Source organism: Limanda limanda, chromosome 21, assembly GCF_963576545.1.
Source record: "Limanda limanda chromosome 21, fLimLim1.1, whole genome shotgun sequence".
In the NCBI taxonomy this organism is placed as follows: domain Eukaryota; kingdom Metazoa; phylum Chordata; class Actinopteri; order Pleuronectiformes; family Pleuronectidae; genus Limanda; species Limanda limanda.
This window is the reverse complement of record NC_083656.1, coordinates 13108983-13129399: the sequence shown is the minus strand read 5'-3', so window position 1 is coordinate 13129399 and position 20417 is coordinate 13108983. Positions and strand designations below refer to the sequence as shown.

The 20417-nt window shown below is 41.4% G+C and overlaps 1 protein-coding gene and 1 pseudogene across 1 annotated transcript; one reads left to right on the top strand and one right to left on the bottom strand.

Moving 5' to 3' along the window:
* Positions 1 to 1226: 1226 nt before the first annotated feature.
* On the bottom strand, positions 1227 to 17559 carry LOC133028262 (WD repeat-containing protein on Y chromosome). Its single transcript, XM_061095459.1, has 19 exons — positions 17441 to 17559; positions 15331 to 15583; positions 15076 to 15222; positions 13732 to 13854; positions 13478 to 13649; positions 13336 to 13382; positions 13113 to 13250; positions 12761 to 12949; positions 11770 to 11961; positions 11219 to 11686; positions 10934 to 11083; positions 9038 to 9222; positions 8206 to 8345; positions 6272 to 6420; positions 5986 to 6197; positions 4323 to 4429; positions 3666 to 3718; positions 3393 to 3522; positions 1227 to 1819 (listed from the first exon to the last, which is right to left on the bottom strand). Exons 1-18 carry the CDS (start codon positions 17557 to 17559, stop codon positions 3433 to 3435), a joined length of 2934 nt encoding a protein of 977 aa, XP_060951442.1. The 3' UTR covers positions 1227 to 1819; positions 3393 to 3432.
* LOC133028386 (histone H3-like) lies at positions 7086 to 7360 on the top strand (annotated as a pseudogene).
* Positions 17560 to 20417: the final 2858 nt, after the last annotated feature.

Here is a 20417-nt window from a genome sequence, read left to right as displayed (position 1 = left end):
ACACACACACACACACACACACACACACACACACAACACACAATGAGTGGGTGACTTCTCCCCTGCTCGACTGCTAGACCTCAGCAACAATAACAAGAGAAGTTGTTCTTTAAAAACAAATGCAAAAAAGGAAAATCTGCTTTTACACAGAGGCTTCACTTTTTTTTAAACTCGGTGAGCTTTGTTTAAAGTTTCTGTTGATGCATTTGTTCTTTAGAAAATATAGTTTTATGTAATGTAAGGGTATATCATTTAGTTTTTTTTTGCATGGCACAAAAAAGGAGACATGCATTAAAGTCCGTATGATTGAAAATTCAATTACTTAAAATCAAATTCATCAGCAGACATAGGATATAAAACATATTTGGCGGGATTCAATAACGCTGTGTTATCTCACAGATGCCCGAGGGGACCTTGGTGCAGACGATGTCGATGACTTACCCTGTTTGTCCCAGCTGTGTCTGTATTTATCCCTTCAGACACAAACACGAGGACGGGCTCTGTGCTCGCTTCCTGCCTCACTTAAACATCCAGACCAGAGGCTCGAAATAACCCAAGTTTTTAAGGCCGAGCCCATGAAAGCAGGCTTTCGCAATCAAATATGAAAAGAAAACAAATAATAACAGGGCCACGGAGAGTTGTGTCACAAATATGAGAGGTTCAGCTGAGGTGTGATCTTGAATACAGACTTAGGCGTCAGTCCGTTAACGTCTGTCTGAGAATTCTCACATATTAGGAAAATTCACTGCTGATATAATAACTGCAACATACAGAGTAAAGAGAAGCTGCTCTTATTTTTCTTACAAAACCATGTCGGTGGATTAGATGTAAAAATACTGCCAGCACCTATAATTTGCCTAGATTATTGATAATGATAACTATGGAAACAATTATGTTTAAGTAAGGATTAAAATAGTGTGATATGCAGAATTAGCACTTTCAGCCTGAGCCAGGCTTACTGTGTTCACCCATTTCCAGTCTTTGTGCTAAGCTAAGCTAGTAGACGACTGGTGATTTAGTGAGAGTAGTGTCAAACTTATTATATAAGTGTAATTCCGAAATTTCAAAATTATTTCTGAAAGAAGCTGGCAAGAACTGGACCAATCAATTTTATTAAAATGAACAAAACAGAATAAGCTAAGGTTGGCAATGAACAGTTGATGCATTGTAGAAAAAGCATTATATTAATAATGTAGAATTAATTACATTATATTATATATCTGAAAGAGAAAAGTACAAACAATATTCATGCAACATATTTCAACATAACTGATTTACATTTTAAAGACAACTTCACAAAATAAGATGAACTAGAATCCTTTGTATGCCTCCGACAACCAGTATGATTTCAGTTTACTAATAATAGGTCACTGTGACCTTTTACAGATGTTAAACCATTTTGAAGAATTTTCCTCACAATGTGACCAAAAACATGGTTTGTAAAGTCACTATGATCTTGAACTTTGACCACCAAATTCTAACCAGTCCACACTTCAGTCGAACTCAATGTTTTTTTTACCTAATTTGAAGAAATTCCCTCAAGCTGATCTTGAGTTATTGTGTTCAGAAAAATGCAATGCACGGCTGGACGACGGAAAAGTCATTGCCTCCGGCCAGTTGGCTGTTGCCTGCATATAGAAACATAAAACTAGTCTTTGTCTCTATTTCCTCCATCTCTCTGTCTGGCTGGACGTGTATTTGCAGTGTGGCTCCCAGTTCAACGAGCCTGCCCAGTTCCCTCAAAATGTTGTGAGCTGAGCTTCCTCTGTCTGATACCACACTTGGGGGATTATCCGTAAATCCACAGTGGAGGCATCTCCTGGAAAAACGGTAAAAGTAAAACAAAAAACAGAAATTTATTTTACAAATTTCACTTGTAACAGGTATCAAGGTTTGCTCAGCAGTAACATCAAGGCTTTTCTGATATTCCTCCCACTGAAAGCATTTTAAGTCGTGAGATGGAGTGGTGAATGTCTTTTTTCATTTGATTAATGACATCTCTGCGGTCCGACCACATGGATTGACAGCTACAGGAAATGTCTTCCAGTGTCTAGGCCACAAATGCACAGCGTGGCAGCAAAACACAGTATTAAGAACAAGGCCACAGTCGGGAAAAAAAGATGGAGAGACGACGAGGAAAATCAGTAGTTACAGCATTTAAGATAAAATAGGAAAAGGGGGGATGTGGGTTCATGCGTATCCTCAAATGAAAGTAATCCTTCTGTTCCCATCAGATATATCTAAAATAGAATGGCACTACTCCTCTATTCCTTCTTTAATCCCTCTTTCATTATCCCTTCCCATCAATCTCATGTTTTTTGGAGAACTACAGCCTGAACATGGAGCGCTGCAGTAACAGCACCGGCGGGATGAAAAGAAACATATAGCTGTGGAATCGATTGAGCGTTTTATAGCCACATGTGGCTCGTATGGATGTCCACAAACCTCAATGGTCACCGACAATACACCCTACCACACATTTTATAGGGTTTTAGGTTCATACTTTGAAAACAGCATTGCACAATCATGGCCAGGTGGAGCACACTAATAAGACCAAATGAGTTGTTGGGGCTGATGGAATAATTAGTTTATGGATTATTTAGGGATATGAGTCATTGCAGAAGTCAGAGTGAGGCTTTGTTCCTGAACTGCAGCCACGTCACATCACAGATAATGATACGTTCAAATGCCAGTGCTAAAATGTGGCTTCATAGCAGCACAAGTAGCAAAGAAGTCATAAAGTTGGCAAACTGACCCGCTAACATCCGTAGCACAGCAAGATACCTGGAACTTTAGCAAATACCCCAAGTGCACTGAGTTCAGTTGAGGGAGTGGACGTTATTATTTGTAAGAGGACGAATGTGTCACATCCTATTTCAAAAACGTCCTGTTGCTTTAAGTCACCAACTTCTTTGTTATTGTAGAACAAGCCACTTGTTCAATATCAAGTTCATTTGCAGAGTTATTGCTTTCTCTCTTTACAACAGATTCAATTGTTAATGGAAGAAGTTGACATTCTGGGAAATAAGGTTTTATCAGAAAATTGATTCAATGTTTTGAGAGGTAAACAGACTTTATTTATTATTTAAAATGATCTTTTCCAGTGTTCAAAGCGCTTTGTCGTACAAGTTGCATTCAGTCACTCCTAGGGATCATCTACTGAGGGATATAGAAGGTCAATGGTACGATTCCCAGCTTCCCAGGCTGCATTCCGAAGTATCCATGGGCAAGATACTGAGCCTTGAAGTTCCCCCTGACTCTCAAACAGCGTATGACTAGTGTGTTATAGCAGAATTTGTATAGCTGCATAAATGAAGATCGGGGATTCATCGATGCTGCATGAGGAAAAAAAACCTGAAGGGAAACAAATCAGCAAACAGGATGAAACTCACCTGCAGGAGCTGATGAGTCTGAAGAGGCAAAATCAGCCAATCAACAGTGATTGCTGTGATCAACGTCATCGAAGAGGCGTCCCGTCCTATGAGACGAAGCGAGGATCTGGCAAACATCCCCACACACATACTGACACACACAGATGCACAAATGATGGTTGGATGGATGGATGGAAAGAAGACAACTGAGATGAGAATGACAAATGTGTGTGAACGTTGGAATGTGGACAGTGTTTAAACGCATCAGCAGCTGATTGTGTGTTTGCAGTCTACCATGGGTTGCCCAGGCTGCTCGTGGTGATTCTCTGCTGGGCTGGTGCGTGAAGCTGAGGTGACAAAAGACAACATTATGTGAGGTAATGTGCGTGTCTGCTGGGTGTGGTTGCAGAGAAAGCACAGTTGGTTATACTGAATAACGTGAGAGACAGTGAGAGGGAAGTATGGGGAAACAGGTACACAGCAACACACACAAACGTTCAGCATTCGTGCACTTAAAAAAAGAAAAATTCTGGCCTGCATGTCTGGAGCTGAACATCTCCATAAAGTTCCCCAAACTGAGCTCCAGACTTCAGAGGAGGAGAATCTGAGGAATGCTCTGACTTTTCTCTTCATGATGTGGAGAAATTGGACATGAATGAATCTTAGTATCAGGTTCCCTGGAAGACCATCCTGACCTGGACCTGTAAACACTTTTTTTGGATATATACAATGGCCCAAGATGTCTCACAGAAGTACATTAACGGGAAACACTATTGCACAAGCCACAACACGAACGCACAAGCCTCAACACGATTTGCATTAGCACCAACACAAATGCAAAAGCCAAAACACGAATGCAAAAGCCACAATGATGCAAAAGCCAAAGCATCTATAGTAGATAGGTATGGCTACCATGCATATCTACTTAAAATACCGGTAAGCAATATTTACCTTCCTCCTGTGAAGTTAGTTGAGGTTTGACCTTGCTGGCTCCCACCCCGTCACTTCCAGTCCTCCCCTCCTCTTCCCTATCTTGCCTCAGGTCGTTCTGCGTCTCCCTGCTGGTGTCAGAGCCAAAAGATGTCACCCGTCGCTGAAGGGTATTCACTTGTGCAAACATACAGCTGTTTATTTTAGATAGAGTTTTCCCAGCTGGGCTCACGTCAAGGTCCTTAAAGCGTACACGACTCAGATCAGTGACCTGTGTTGGATAATATTTTGTCAGAGATATCTGTGAGAATGTTTGTTGTTAGATTTGATTCAAACCAGAAGTGGAGCTGTTCTCTATCTCCGTGGTGCAGTGAGCCTGAACTTGAGTAATCTGCTTGTGTGTGTGTGTGCGTGTGTGTGTGTGTGTGTGTGTGTATGTGTGTGTGTGTGCATTTGCACATAGGACAAATTAAATGGTAAATCAAATGTGACTTTATAATTTAAACAAAGGTGAAAGCTCAACTTTATGGTTATACAAGTTAAAAGAAGCAAATAGAGGAATTTCTCATTTATCAGCTGACAAACATCTGAGTGAATCGATTTGGGTTCAAATTAGGCAACAACTCAAAATGATTGGACCTTAGTTTTGTCATAATTCTGCTCCTGATCTAGAGCCTGTGCTTTTAACTTTTCAATGGCTTTTCCTTTATTTCTTTGTGGATCTTTTATTGGACTTTTTGTGTTTATGTTGACTTTAGCCTTGTTTTCTTCCTAAGGTGTTGTTGATTTTATTCATGTGTGCTATCTTTTTAATTTCTGGCACTTTATTTAGTCAAATTCAATTTAGAATTCAGTACAATCATTTTTGTGGTATGCCTTCATTTTACGACCACAGGAAACCATCTGCAGCATGTCTTCACAAGAGTTTAACCATAATATCAAATGACGTAGGGATTATGCTCCTCAGTGAGCCTCATTTATGCAGAAGCATATTTGTTTGACTTTCTTTCAGTTCGACTGGGGTTCATTGTCCCCTTTAAAAAAGAATTACTTCAGACTGTTCTCTCCTCTCTGGTCCGAGTTACCTCACATGTGACAGAAATACAGCGAAGGCTACCGCCAAGCCAGAGTTTATGACCTTTAACCAAACTCTAAATTCTATTAAAGATTCAAACAGCTGTGGAAACAGCGAGCGAGCGTCGCGATGTATTCCTCCGCACACGACATTCTCTTAATTAGATTCGGTCAATCTAATTTAGTGTTCCCTCTTGGACAACATTACTTTTTTGGACAGGTCCTGCATCTAATACTGGCAGGATGGATATGCCAGGTACATTTAGCTACTGTTGGTAGAAGTAAATGATCACATCCCAAAAAAGTACCATGTTTACACAGGTCCTCCTCATATTTTGGACTGAATATGCTTCACAGCATGCGTGAGGTCATATTTCCAACTATTGAAGAGTTAGTGAGCCACTGAGGAACAAAGGGAAGTGGATCTGTTAACCCTCAGAGCTCAGCTGAGGAAGGAAATACATGTTCTGTTCAGCTGAGGTGATTCAGTTTCATGCATTTAAATATAATGTGGCCATGGATGTACAGGTACTCAGTGCACTGCTGATCCCAAGCTCCCTCAAAATACTTTTCATTCTTCCTGTTATTTGAGATACCCTCATAAACTCACCTCTGGTACGCAGCTGCATCGGTGATATTCCACATCCCTTCCTGTCCAAAAGATCCCACGTGGTCTCCGTCTCTCGTCCACAGTCCAGCAGCGCCGGCAGCTGAGGCTGTGAGGACGAGCAGTCGCTCGGCCACGTCCAGGACTTCCACACTTACTACTCCTCTCTCATGCGCCCTCCAACTCCGCAGCAGCGTAGGCCGTTCACCGACTGACTGTGTGGAAAGAGAACACATTGAGTACATGTGTCTGAAGTGTTTTTAGTTGTCTTGATTTCACACCAGCTCACCCCGTGTTGGATGTCCAGTGCATAATGAGAAATATCCCAGATCTGGAGCCAGCCTGTTGTGTCTCCAGAGACCAGGATGGTGTTTTCAGGCTGATCTGAGCTCAGACTCAACACACGTGCACCTGGTTGCTCCGGAGCATAAAACTCACCTGGGATAAGGAGAAACTTCAGAATTGTAAAAAAGGCAGTTTTCAAAACATTAAAACTCCAGTAAAAAAATTATTGTAGCAAATGTTTCCTGTGGTTTTTATATAAGCAGTTGAGGTTCCACAGGGAGTAAACTTGGTTCACTCCACTCAAGCGAATCTATTTATATTCCGACCTTTTGCCAATTTCAAGAAAACTGTTTTGACTCAAATGACAAAAGTACATATGGGACAAATTGCTACTTTTTAAATTTGTCCTGTTATGTCACAAATCTCCCTGTTATGTCACAGTTCCAAATTCCTCCCTGCTAGAAAAATGCATAAACACAAATGCAGACAAATGCACACTGGACAACTCACACACACACATGCATCTGTACACGTTCATACACATATGCCGTGGTCACAGTGGATGAATCCCACACCACTAAACACAGATGGGATCTGGAAAGAGACATAGTTGTGGCCTTCCAGGAATGGCAGCCCACAACTATGTCCAGTGTTGGGGAGTAACGGAATACATGTAACGGCGTTACGTATTTAGAATACAAATTATGAGTAACTGTATTCCGTTACAGTTACAAATTAAATAGATGGTATTCAGAATACAGTTACATTGTTGAAATCAGTGGATTACATGACGGTACTTCTCTGTTTCATGAGTTTATTCACTCTCTCGTAAATCCACCGGCGGCAAAGCCCCCAGGAAGCAGCTGGAGACCAGGGCTGCCGTAAGAGCGCCCGGCCCCCGGCGGCGTGAAGGAGCCTCACCGCGACCGGCTCGGGACCGTTACAGGCCCCGGGACCGAGGCTCTGAGAGAGTTCCGTCACTACCAGAAATCTACGGAGCTGCTGATCCGCAAGCTGCCCTTCCAGCGCCTGGTGAGAGAAGACCGACCTGCGCTCCCAGAGCTCCGCTGTCATGGCTCTGCAGGAGACCAGCGAGGCACGCCGGGTTCACAACGGAACCCCCCCCCCTCTTTTTATCTTTATGACTGCTTGTGTGTCTGTAGTGGATGTGCAGAGGGGGGCATTTAATAATGTGATTGGTAAAATTGGTAAAATTAAAACTCCAGGACAACAGAAGGGGAATACAAACTATGGGATGCATACTTTATCATTTATATCATATAAAATATCGTTTAAAATCATTTTTCAGTGTGTTTCCTGCAGCGATACGCTCGCGTCAAGCGCAAGAAATAGACCCGACGCCGAAACGATCGCTGCAAGGCGCGAGGCAGCCTTGGCGCAGGGGGGGGGGGGGCTTCAGCCTCCGGTAGGACCCGCACAGAGGTGGGGGGGAGGGGAGCCGGACATCCAGCTGCCCCGCCGCATCGGCGGAGAGAGAGTTTAAACTGCTGCTGCTCCACTGACTATAACAACGCCGCAATCATACACTTAAAATATGCAATACAAACCGGAAGTATTCCAAGTATTCAGAATACGTTACTCAGATTAGTTAATGTAATGGAATACGTTACAGATTACATTTTTGGGCATGTATTCTGTATTCTGTAACGGAATACGTTTTGAAAGTATCCTTCCCAACACTGACTATGTCCAAGTCGACAGTTGAGTCTAACTGTCACTGCTCTGGCTGTGCGTGAATCCATCTCATGAGAGGATCATTAAAACTGACAGCTGCTTGTCAACTGCTCTAGTGTTTCCACCTCCTCAGATTCTTAGAGATTTACTTTCAATTGATGCATTTCACTTTTGCATCCAGTTCTTCTGAAAAACACCTCTTCAGTTTTCCACCTGCAACTTTTCCTCCGGCGTCTCACTCACCGTATGAGTGTGTCTCTCCAGTGACGCTCCAGAAGCACAGACAACCAGCCTGTGACGACACCAGGATTCCTCTGTTCCTCAGCTTTCTGTTGGCAGCTCGATGCTGCAGGAACAGGAGGCTGTCCACAGGGGGCACCACTCTGGAATCACACACACGCTACGGTTCAATGCACACAACAACGATGTATAAGTTGGCTCCCATTAAGGATGCAGAGAAACCTTTTGACCACCATATAAGCGTAAGAATTACCATTGCCAAATACCAACGTGCATTTCTTCAGTGGTGCCAGGAAGTGAACAAGTTAACTTTTGTACATTTGAATAACAATTAATTAAAAAAAGACAAATTATGTCTAATGGTCCATCCGATTGTCATGGTTACATCACTATCTATTGGATATGTAGTCATCTTGCTTTTTAAATGTGGGATAGAGTATCACCAACATGAACCCACTCGGACTGGCTATCCAGAGGCGGATCTAGGATCTCCAAAATCAGGGGCCATAAAGGGGCCATAATTTTACACACAGGGTCCAATTATATTTCTAATGCCTGGCCGGCAAGGTGTATGTTTAAGTGATTCCTTGTTTACTGTTAGCTGTATAGCTTTGAGCCATACATCATTGAATATATTCAAAAAATTGTTCCTTGTTCAAGCACATTGTGTACTGCGAAAAAAAGTTTTTTAAAAATCCACAAATTAAATTGTTAGTACGTAACTTTTTTTCTCCTTAATTTAAAGACTAGACAGTGATACATAATGAGTTTACATAGGCAACACCAGTATTTAACATTCAGCACATCACACACATGCATGGTTGTGTCCCCTCACCCTGCCTGTCCCTCTCTCTGTAAGTGAAGCAGTGGTCCTTGTGTCTCCAACCTCCAGATGACCACCTCTCCATCATGGCTCGCTGTGGCGACAACCCCCAGAGCCGGGCACTGACACACGGCAAGGATATCTGATTTATGGACACCGCTGGACTTCCAGGACATGTCTGCTCTCACATACAAATCCTGCAGAGACATTTAACATAGTATCAAAACTGAATATCACCAGTTTAGTGTCACCGTGGAGGGTTTTCCACAACAACAGTGCAATATTGACTCCAACCTCTACAGAGTGCCTGGGCCTTGCTATTTTTAATTGTAAACCTCTTCACCACTTCCCACTGCGTGACTAGTGGTCTAAAATAACTTGTAATTGTTTGTGTTGCCTGATGGAAGGCAGCTCTCTTTCCTTCTCTGTTTTACTGGTTTTGTTTACACCTCGGTAACAACATTGTGGTCGGCTCTTAAACACAGACTCAGCGTGGTGGATGTCGTGCAGATACTGGTGCAGATGTCTTCTGCGGCACAGACGTCTCTCATCTCACCAGGTGGATGTGTAACTGTGACAAAATTCATGTAAGTTCCTAATATCAAAGTCCTTCCCCACCAGTGTTTTGGGAATTTTTCCTGTTCAGGAACCTAGCTCTGCTGACACAGGGGGCTTCACACCGAGAAACTTTGTAACTGGTGGGGGGGAAAGATTCAGGAATTTGCCGGAGAAGCATTAATGCTGTGTTCTTTAAGGGATGAATTTAACCGCAGAGCAGATGGTAGTTAAAAGTTGGGATGGGTTAAGTGTAACACAAGAATTTTGAGGTGTGCACATCCAGACTTTCTCGCACACTGCAGCTCAGTCTGAGTTTATACTGGCACTGGCTTTCGTATTTCTTATGACCTGTGAACTAATGTGTAGGTGGATGATGTTTTTATCTATTCCCTGTAAAAGGTAATCATATTTTTTACAGCAAGAATGATTTCAAGATATCACACTGTTACAATGCATTTATTGGATTAAATTGGATATGTTTTGTGCTGCTGTAGGAAATACTCTGCATCAGATTGGTTTCCATAGTGACACCTTGTGTGACCAGCATCATGCAGCATTCAACATGTGGGGGAGAAGTTGTGGTAGAGAAAAAGACTAAAAGCTAAGGTAATGATTGGGGGACCATTTTTGTTTTTATATAAACACGCTTTTATCAGCCGCCAGTTTAAAGCCTTGATTATTGTATTTAATGGATTCTGTTTTCTTAGATGGAACTCCTTCCTTGTCTGTCCAGTAATGATGTGTGTTGATGCTCCCATAAGTTAAGTATCTTTAAAAAAAGAAAATCCTAGATCCGTCACCTTCGTCCAATTTAAAAATATTTAAGAAATTTTGGCTTTTTATTCATCCAGTCCAAATCAAACCGAACATTATCAAAAAGTAATGCTTTAGATTTTCAATCTTGGCCCAGGGGAACTGATACTTTTGATTGCAGTCATGTGCCATTTTGTTAAAAATGTACAGGGTCCCTTTAACGTTTTTCCGTGTCTGTCACTTACTTTTCAATCAAATTTAAGATCTGGAATATGAGGTTTAAATTATTATTTTGTTGCATCTATTATAGACAAAATTATTAAGTTTACTGTAACTTATCTCTTACTCGTCCTGTAAAAAAAACTCATCCAGGACCCTGTTACAACACGCCTTGGGTGGAGTTACAGAGTTGACGACACCCAACCTCCCCCACCACTGATGTATCGGTTCAGTCAGGAGGGAAACATGCTTGAAACTTAAAACCATAACGAGCAGTGAAACTCTGCTTTTCAGTCTGTAAATTATTCATATGGGAAATAATATGTATTTATGTGACTTAACTGTGGAATAAGGGTTAGGGATCAATTTAAATGTTACCTTTGCTGCACCGATGTCATACTGAACAATCCGCTGGCTCCATCCCACAGCCAGCAGCTTGTTGTCATGGAGACAGGTCAGCTTGGTGACTTCAGAGTTGGAAGCAGGCTCCATCTTGTGCAGGTTGAGGCCGTTTAGTAAATTCCACACCTGCTTGGAGTGGTCAGCAAGAAAAATTACGCCTCAACAATTTTTTAAAAACCCTCTCACAGGTGCAATTAACATAAGGTGCCAATTAACCATATTTTGTTATAAGCTGATAGAAACAATATGTGGTTTTCGAACCTTAATGGTACCGTTGCGAGCCCCGGTGACCAGTCTTCTGTGGGTGGAGTCTAGTGTCATGCAGAGGAGTTCATCCTCACCATGTGCGTTTAAGATCTGAAGCCGCCTCTGACCCGTCTCTACGTCCCAAAGAGACACAGACGAGTCTACATGTCCAGTCACCACCTGTCTCAGGGTGGGGTTGTACAGGGCACAGGAGAGGACCGCACCAATTTCTGGTCCAAATTCCCTCTGTTCATTCGTCAACCATCCACCTCTTCCTCTTCTGGATTCAGTCAGATGGAGCCGTGCCAGGTAATCTTTGCATCCCACTACTAAATGAGGTTGAGTCTCTACAGGAAGAGGAGGGCTCAGAAGCAGGAAGGGGAAATTGCCATGTTCTGGGATTCGACCCAGCTGCAGGCATGGGAAATGCAGTCGGAGTGTTTTCAGACACTGATGCGTGGAAATGTCCCAAACCCTCAGCTCCTGAGTAAAGCAAAGAAAATCACATGTCCATTGACTAATACACAGACAAGCTTTGTTGTCTTATTGTATATTTGATGACTCACAGCATCTCTGGAGTAGCTGAAGATCTGACCGACAGGTGGGTAGATGGCCACATCCAATATGGTGGCGCAGTGGCCCAGCAGTGTGGCCACAGGACGCGTGGTGACGAATCGAGTCCAGAGTCTGACTGCTCGGTCACAACCTCCTGTCACCATCAACTGCAGAGGTGCACTGTAGTCAAAGCATTTGGCGCCCTGAAAATTAGACACAAATGCCCTCATAAAAAACAGTCAAGAGACAGACATGTACACTGACTGGTCAGCCGGTCTCATGAGTTTGTACTGAGGAGTTTTAAAGGGCGTCTTCGTTGTTAAAATGTCTCTACAGTTAATTGGAGTGTAAAATGATTCTGCCTGTTCATAAAGTAACTGTGCATAACAGGAAGCACGACCACCCAGTTTAATAAGGTTCTGTGCAACAGCGTTACTTCTATTCTCCACCGTCAGTGACACTGTCTGCCTCTTGATGTCGGGTGGAAGCAAACTTTATAAATGAGTAACTTGACTCATATTTGTTCTTTTAGATTAAAACTGGCCAGGGGTAATTCAGCGAATGAGTTATGTAATATGTGTCATACAAGGACCTTCAACACCGTCTAACAAGTTTTTTTTCTCTACTGATATTTGTTAAGTTTCAAACCACGATCCACCCAGTTATGTCAGGGTCAACCCGATCAGAGTACTGTGACCGACACATAAACATATGACCTTGATCCATGTTCAAATACAAAGGTAATTTCATTACCCTCGTGCAATGTTTCTGATATCATTTGCAAACTATAGTCTACAAATACACAAATATATACTCATTCAAGTACACTCAGGTATTATTGACGGTAACAGTTAAGGAGAATACACAACCCTTAACTAGAGTGACCCTCAGAGTGCACAGACCTTCACTAAGTCACCTGATCAAACCACAATTACATTTTTTTTTTAGTACATGACATCCTTGGCAGGGGTAATAACCGTCAATCCATCATCGGGCAGTTACCTGTTTCATTTTCCAAATGTATGGCTCCCGCCTCAGGGTCAAATTCAGAAAGACCACAGAGCTGGTGTCACTTTCAGAGGAGGTCATGATGTCACTGGTGCTGGGCTCAAACATCAGCCTGTTGATTGGCTCCTGGTGGATGTTGGGGATGTAACGGTGGGAGACCTTCTTGCTGTGTTCGCTAAGGTCCTGTTTTCGAGATGGATAACAAGTGAAGGGTTAAGTGTTATTTGTAAAAACTCGATTGCATTCAACAGGTGCATATCAAAGCTGTCTGCCTCAGTTTCTGCTGGGAACCTGCAAGGAGCACTGGGCTCAGTAATTAAATAGAGGTATTAGATGGGTGACTTACTGAAAAGAAGATCCTATGTGGGCCGTTCTGTTTCTTGGAGGGATTGTTAAAAAGACCTTTAGAGGGGTTCAGGAACCACATCAGGTGGACTCCTCCCTTCTCGTCCCCCAGCAGCAGCAGAGGGGGACAATCTGGATTCTTGGGTTAGGGAACAATCACATTTATGTAAATATTTGATTCTGGGGTGAATTCATCCAACATCTCAAAGGAACAGTGGTCATACCTGGTCGTCGTGCCAGTAGCAAAGAGCAGTGGGGACGCTTCGAAACCCTTGATGAGACAAAGATTTGAAAGTTCACCTTTTTGCACAGTAAATTATTTCATTAGTGATCAGCTCATTATAACATGCTAGCATTCAAGTCTACCAAACAGGTGGACGTCCTCAAATACATCGGCTGATGAGACATCGAGAAAGTGCAGCTCCCTGCAGTCAGTTGCTATGGCAACCTTGTGGACGTTGCCCATATAAACAGCATCAGTGGTCCAGCCTCTGAACCTCCTCGTGTTGGCCACTTCCTCCGTTGGGTCTCCGGCAAGCTGAGGAGTGAATGTAAAAAAGATTGTGTGAGCGTGCTGTGTTTCCATGTGGATGTAAAAGTAGGACCGTGATGTCACTCACCCCAACAGTTTTGAGGATGTGTAGGCCGCTGTTCCAGACAGTGATCTGACCTCCCTTGCTGACACTTATATAGCGGAGTGGGGGTGGATGGGAAACAGCAACCACTCGCACAGTTGGCTCCCGCTGCAGATGAAGAAATGTAATTAATAAAAAAGGCTAGTGGATGAAATAACCTATTTATATATACAGTAGAAGAGTGTAGAAAAGAAGCTGACCAAACTTAGTATAGAGAGATTTAGTTAGTAAAGTTTCATACTTATAGAATTAATTTGTTAATTCCTATTTGACTGTTGAGGAGTCCTAGTAAAAAAAATACAGGTAGTCCTCACAGCCTAACACTAGGAGCCTCTTTTAGGGAAGACTTTTCAATATGTCATGATCACAGACTGTAAATAAAGATGGACGACGTGTCTCTCCTCCTCTTATCCAGAAATGAAGTCAAAATTTCTCAAATACGAAAGCTGCCATCTTGCACTGATTACTGATGAGTCTCACTCTACTGATCTGGAGGACGGAGCTGCGGTGTCGAGGTCAGTCAGTCTCATCCTTCTATCACGACGTATCACCTTGATTATTAATGTAATCAAAACCAAACTTACTAGGAAAACTTGGACAAGTCATAATAACTACCCAAAATGACATGAACCATGTTTGGGAAAACTTAATTTGACGTATACTTTAACTTTTTATTTTTGGCTAATGTCCCATCTACTAACATGGAGGAGGCAGAATTTATGATCTGTACTGCAGCCAGCCACCAGGGGGGACAATCAATATGCCAAGGTTTCACAAATGGAGCCACAGTAGCGAGGTCTTGCCAATGCAAGCACTCTACCAATCGTAAGTCAGTCTCAGCTTTCAATCATACCGTTTCTCTCCACTTAGTACCATCAACAATTACTTACATGACAGAAACCGTATTTGAAAAATGTTATTTGATTTTTAATTTGGTCCATCCACGGTCCATCCATCCCAGCCACTAACATGGAGGCTAATAGCTACACTGCAGCCTGCCACTAGGATGATCAAGACTCTTTGGCTTCACTTTTGGGAGGCTGTCATGTCGTCCATCTTTATTTACAGTCTATGCTTTGTACCAAATGCAACTGCTTACTACGTTCCCTCTGCAGTTAACTTGGGGATCAGCTGGGTGCATCATGTGACTCAAAAACTGACAGTGGGATTCATACTTGTCGTCCAGAAAAAACACGATCTTCACTTTTGGTGCCTAGATTGGACAATTCTGAGTAATTGTTCAACGAAACATCCTACGAAGATGCACATTTTCCCCTCGTTCACAGGTCTGCAGGTGAATCATAGACTGTATATGAGGTGAATTTGTACCTTGTTGTGAGAGCAGTGTGTGATCTGTGGCTGGGAGTCCAGCAGAGCAGCTGTGGGGATGGAGGAGCGCTCTCGTTCAGTGTACTCCAGAAGCAGGTAGGAACACAGCTGCTGCCACCTCACCTGACCCGTACAGCTGATATCCACCTGGATGTCATGAAGTTTATACCGTTAGTGCCCCTGCATCATTATAAACGACGTACAATGACTTTATGCTGCTGAAAAGTGAGATTTCTATCTACACTTTTTGTTTACCTCACTGAAAAACCTCTCAACCCACGTGTCCTCAATATCCGGACCAATCACTGTCCTCAAAACCTGAAGAAACTCTTCAAACGTCAACCCTTGCTCCTCATTTCCTTCCCTGTTCTTCCTTCTCCTTCCACTCAGCCTGTCTTCCTGTATCTGCGGCTCTCCAGCTCTCGGAGTCACGGTGAATGCGTCTCTCAGGAGCTTCAGCTGCTCGGGGCTCAGCTTCTCTGCAGCACTGACTCCCCAGCTGGGATCACTGCAATGGGGATAATCAGATGAATGAAAATGTTAATTAGTGTATATACATTTTGACTGTTTGTGTTTAAAACTTACAAATTTTGGAGTTCACTGACATCTTGAACATCTGGACTTTCTACAGTTTTAGGAGCTTGTACTACAATAGTTAAATGTTTTGTGAGAGTGCAAACTTTCCCATTATTCTTTAGGGGTTGTTTTATGTTGGGAACTGCTCTTAGTTTTGTGACATCAGCCCCTGAATGAACTCCAGACACACTTCTGACTTAACAGCATTTTTTTTAATGATTTTACCATGTTTTATTTGATCGTGATTTTACTCTCTTCTCTTAAATAACATTTTTTATTTTGTATTTGTGCTGTAGGGTTCTGTGATTTGGAAATTGCCTGTAATTATTTCCTGTTGTTGGCCTTCAGTCTTTCATGAAACACTGTGTTTTGGAAGGTGCTATACGAATAAAGTTTATTATGATTTTTCTTATTTTTTTTCATTATTATTATTATTGCTTATCTTTGTTAGTGAGTTTCTTCTGTTAATATTCAATTTATTTAATCTAGTGTACTCTGGAAAAGCTAATGGGTGAAAGTCTCAGAATGAATGCAGCGCTCCCAAGTGGCAGTATCGGGACAACACACAACTGATCCATACAAAAGTAAAGATAGATGGATGGATGGATGGATGGATGGATTGATGGATGGATGGATGGATGGATGATAGATAGATAGATGACTGGCAGTATGCAAATCGTTTTGTTTTCTTCTGAGACACACGATAAGCAGTAGATATATAGTTCAAATGTACTCTGGGCCTTAACGTGTGTGTCTGGTGAAAGTTGAAAATGGGGAATAAGGGATGAGGGAGTTCTTAAGGTTTGGGAGATGCTGTGTTTGAAAGTTCAGCGTGTTCCTCACGCCCAGCAGCTCCTGTGTGGCCCTGTCGCTCAGGGAGACTATACAGCCTGAAACAATAAGTCACATGTGAGCTCTTTATTCCAGCTCCATCAGGACACGCACGAGAGGTCCTTTACATTATACTCATTTCTCACAATCAACCCGATGGAACCGTAAAATAATTAAGTAATAAAAGTGTAGAGGTTTGCTGAAAAGGCAGGTTAAAAGACTGATGCATCTGAAAGAGATTGCTACATGTGTGGGGACGAGGGGTGGAGGAAGAGAAAGTCCTTTTCAGTGTTGTGAGTGTTTGAGAAGAGAAAATCTGAGAATTAAGGGACAGAGTGTGACGCTATTGTACAACTTCAGCTTTAACTTTATTAACAAGTCTTAATTAAGGATGGAAGAATTATGTTTAATATCAACATTTTACTGGGAGTTGAGCTATTTTAAGGTGATAACATGTCAGAGGCTGCAGACTTAACATCATGCTTTACACAGTATTTTGAAAATGGAAGTTATTAGTAATTTTATAAGATAAGACAAGACAAGATCCCATACCCTGGATCTTCAGTTGTAACTGCATCAGACAAGTCAGAATGAGGAAGATATGATAATTTAAAAAAGGCAATAGAATGAGAAAATAAAAAAATAAAAATGCCAATACATAATATGTACATAATATACACCTTTCAATTTGGATATTGTTACAAGGATGTAATATGTATTTGTAAATTAGTATTTGTAGATGTTGAAATAGATTTATAGATGTATGTAGATATATATATATATATAAACACATTTTAGATTATATTATTATGTGGATAATAGATGTTTATAGGCAATTATGGTATGATATCGATATTGAAATGCATCCTACACATTATTTACTGCATGCATTGAATAAGTGGCCTTATCATTCTCATTTAACAGTTAAATAACAATGATAAGTATAATGATAACTCACCAAAACCTGCTGTGTGGTACCTCTCTCTCATAAAGCTCCCATGTATTTTTTTTGTTTCTTAAAGTATCCATACTGACGACCTGAGCCTCACTGTCTGAATTCCTCGGTAAATCCTTCATTCCCGATACTGCTCCATCTTTTTCAGCTGAAGTTTTAATCAACATTTAATCCAGAGTCAGAGTTTTATTGTTCCTGAGCTCCACAAGGAGCCTGGTGAGAAGTTCCTCCTGTGAGCGCTTGGTCCAAACTGAGATCTTTGTTTGCATCACTCGCTCTGTCTTTTCATGCAAACCCAATTTACTCAAACAAAGCTTCTTGTATCCAGACAGGAAAGGAATGTCCAACTCCTTGGATCAATCATCCGTCACCAGTGTTTGACCAGGGGAGTCAACACATCCACTGAGTAGAAGACTGCAGCGAGATGGGAGTTTCCAAACTAACTGTGAGTCTGCTGGGGGTAACAGAGCCACTAACCCCACAGACAAGCCCTCAGTGGGATAATCATTTAAAGAGGCAAAGTTAGTCAACACCCAGGAGAGGTAGGATTACTAACTTTTGCTGCTCTGACTTAATAACGACTATGAAGAAATGTTATCATAAGTTAGTCTATTTTCTGTGCAAACATATTTCAAATGAAAAAATAATACAAATAAGATGAAAAGATAATTTGTCATGTTCTTGAAACCTCACAGACACTTTTTAACTCATATGCAGTTTAATCATTGCCAGGCAACCCACAGAAGTTTAGTCACTTCAATGAGCAGGACGTATCCAGAGTGGCTCTGCGTGTTTAATGAAGGAACACAGGTCCCTGTGGAGTGTGGCCTGCTGGGAAATTCCTTGAACCTTGTCGAACATACACACCAGTAGCCTTTACTGTAAACTCTCTAAATATCTATATCATTTAAACAGATGATTTCCTGATGTCAGTCATTATGTCGTCAGTGGGTCATTACCCACATCTCAAACTGTCAACACACCTGCTGACTTGAGGAAAACCACAAGGGCAGCATAGAGACAAAATAGCCATGTAGGGTAAAATATTTTATATTTATTCTGTGGATAAACTAGTTTGGTTGAATTTTTTTCTGTGATCATTAGCTGTTCAATATGAAAGACAAAATAACAGTGTAAATAAATCAATAAATAACTGAATACATGTAAAGTACAGAAATAAATACTCTGGGAAATATCAAAATGATAAACTAATTCATGGATACATATATAAATATAAATTAAAAAAAATACTTAAAATGAAAAATAGATCACAGAACCGGTTGTACATCAGGTTTCTGGCATCGCACAGTGATTCATGTAAAACATAATACTTGTCGTGTTTATCAATTTAGTTTTTATTTTATTATCACTTATTGTAAAATACAGTCTGGTGCCAAAGAAACAGTAAAAAAAAATACACATGAAAACGTCCGCCAGAGATGAAGGGAGCAGCAGTAACATGTGTAACTAAAATTTTCTAGGGCTGCAAAGCAGCACTGGGTGGGGCCGAGCACATGCATTTTGAAGCGTTGCATGCTTTTTGTCTGAAAAAACAAAAATAACCAGTTCTGAGAGAGAAAGAGACGTGACCTTTGCAAGACATAAAGTTTCCTTTGATCTAGGAAGACTGAAATCAAAGGATTCATGGTCCATGTATATCCGCGTTACAGAACATCGTGTTTTAATGGCGTGTAATCAAACTTTGACGCCACGCCACGGTCAAACCTTGTGATTAAAAAAAAATCCGTCAGTCAGTTTTTATCTCCATCTTGTTGTGATGACACTCATCTCAATTTGAAGTTGATCCGATGAAAACCCTGGTACAAGTACATCAAAGTAAAATGTGGAATATGGCCAAAATGGCCACTAAATGCAAGATAGCAGGCTTCATGTTGTGTTTTTCCAATTGCACCTAAAGACTTTTTTGTTTGTCTGGTCATCATACACCTGTATATCGAATTTTTGTGAAGACCGGTCAATGTGAACACGTTCCAGGGGTCTCGGGGGCACCGTTGAGCCATTTTGCGACGCCCATTGAAAATTTCTTCAGAATACGTAAATTTTCACCACTTTCTAACTTTCTGCAAATTTTGGAAAGAATTTGAGCATAGTAAAGCCCTCAAAAAGCCAATTCATTTACCTGAATAATAATAATCCTTGCAATTTCAATAGGGTCTTACCTGACCTTTGATTTTTGTCTGAAAAAACAAAAATAACCAGTTCTGAGAGAGAAAGAGACATGACCTTTGCAAGATATAAAGTTTCCTTTGATCTAGGAAGACTGATATCAAAGGATTCATGGTCCATGTATGACCGCGTTACAGAACATCGTGTTTTAATGGTGTGTAATCAAACTTTGATGCCACGCCACGGTCACATTGTGTGACTAAAAAAAAAATCCGTCAGTCAGTTTTTATCTCCATCTTGTTGTGATGACACTCATCTCAATTTGAAGTTGATCCGATGAAAACCCTGGTACAAATACATCAAAGTAAAAATGTGGAATATGGCCAAAATGGCCACTAAATGCAAAATAGCAGGCTTCCTGTTGAGTTTTTCCAATTGCACCTAAAGACTTTTTTGTTTGTCTGGTCATGATACACCTGTATATTGATTTTTGTGAAGACCGGTCAATGTAAACACGTTCCAGTGGTCTTGGGGGGCACCGTTGAGCCATTTTGCGACGCCCATTGAAAATTCCTTCAGAATACGTAAATTTTCACCACTTTCTAACTTTCTGCAAATTTTGGTAAGAATTTGAGCATGGTAAAGCCCTCAAAAAGCCAATTCATTTGCCTGAATAATAATAATCTTTACAATTTCAATAGGGTCTCACCTGACCTTTGATCAGTGCTCGGGACCTAAATAGAGAGGTTGCGACCCAAGGCAAAACAACGTCCCAAATCTCGTGGTTCAGCAGGACATAACTGCATGTGTCTAAGCATATAATGTAAATGAAATAGTGTATTCACAAAGACAT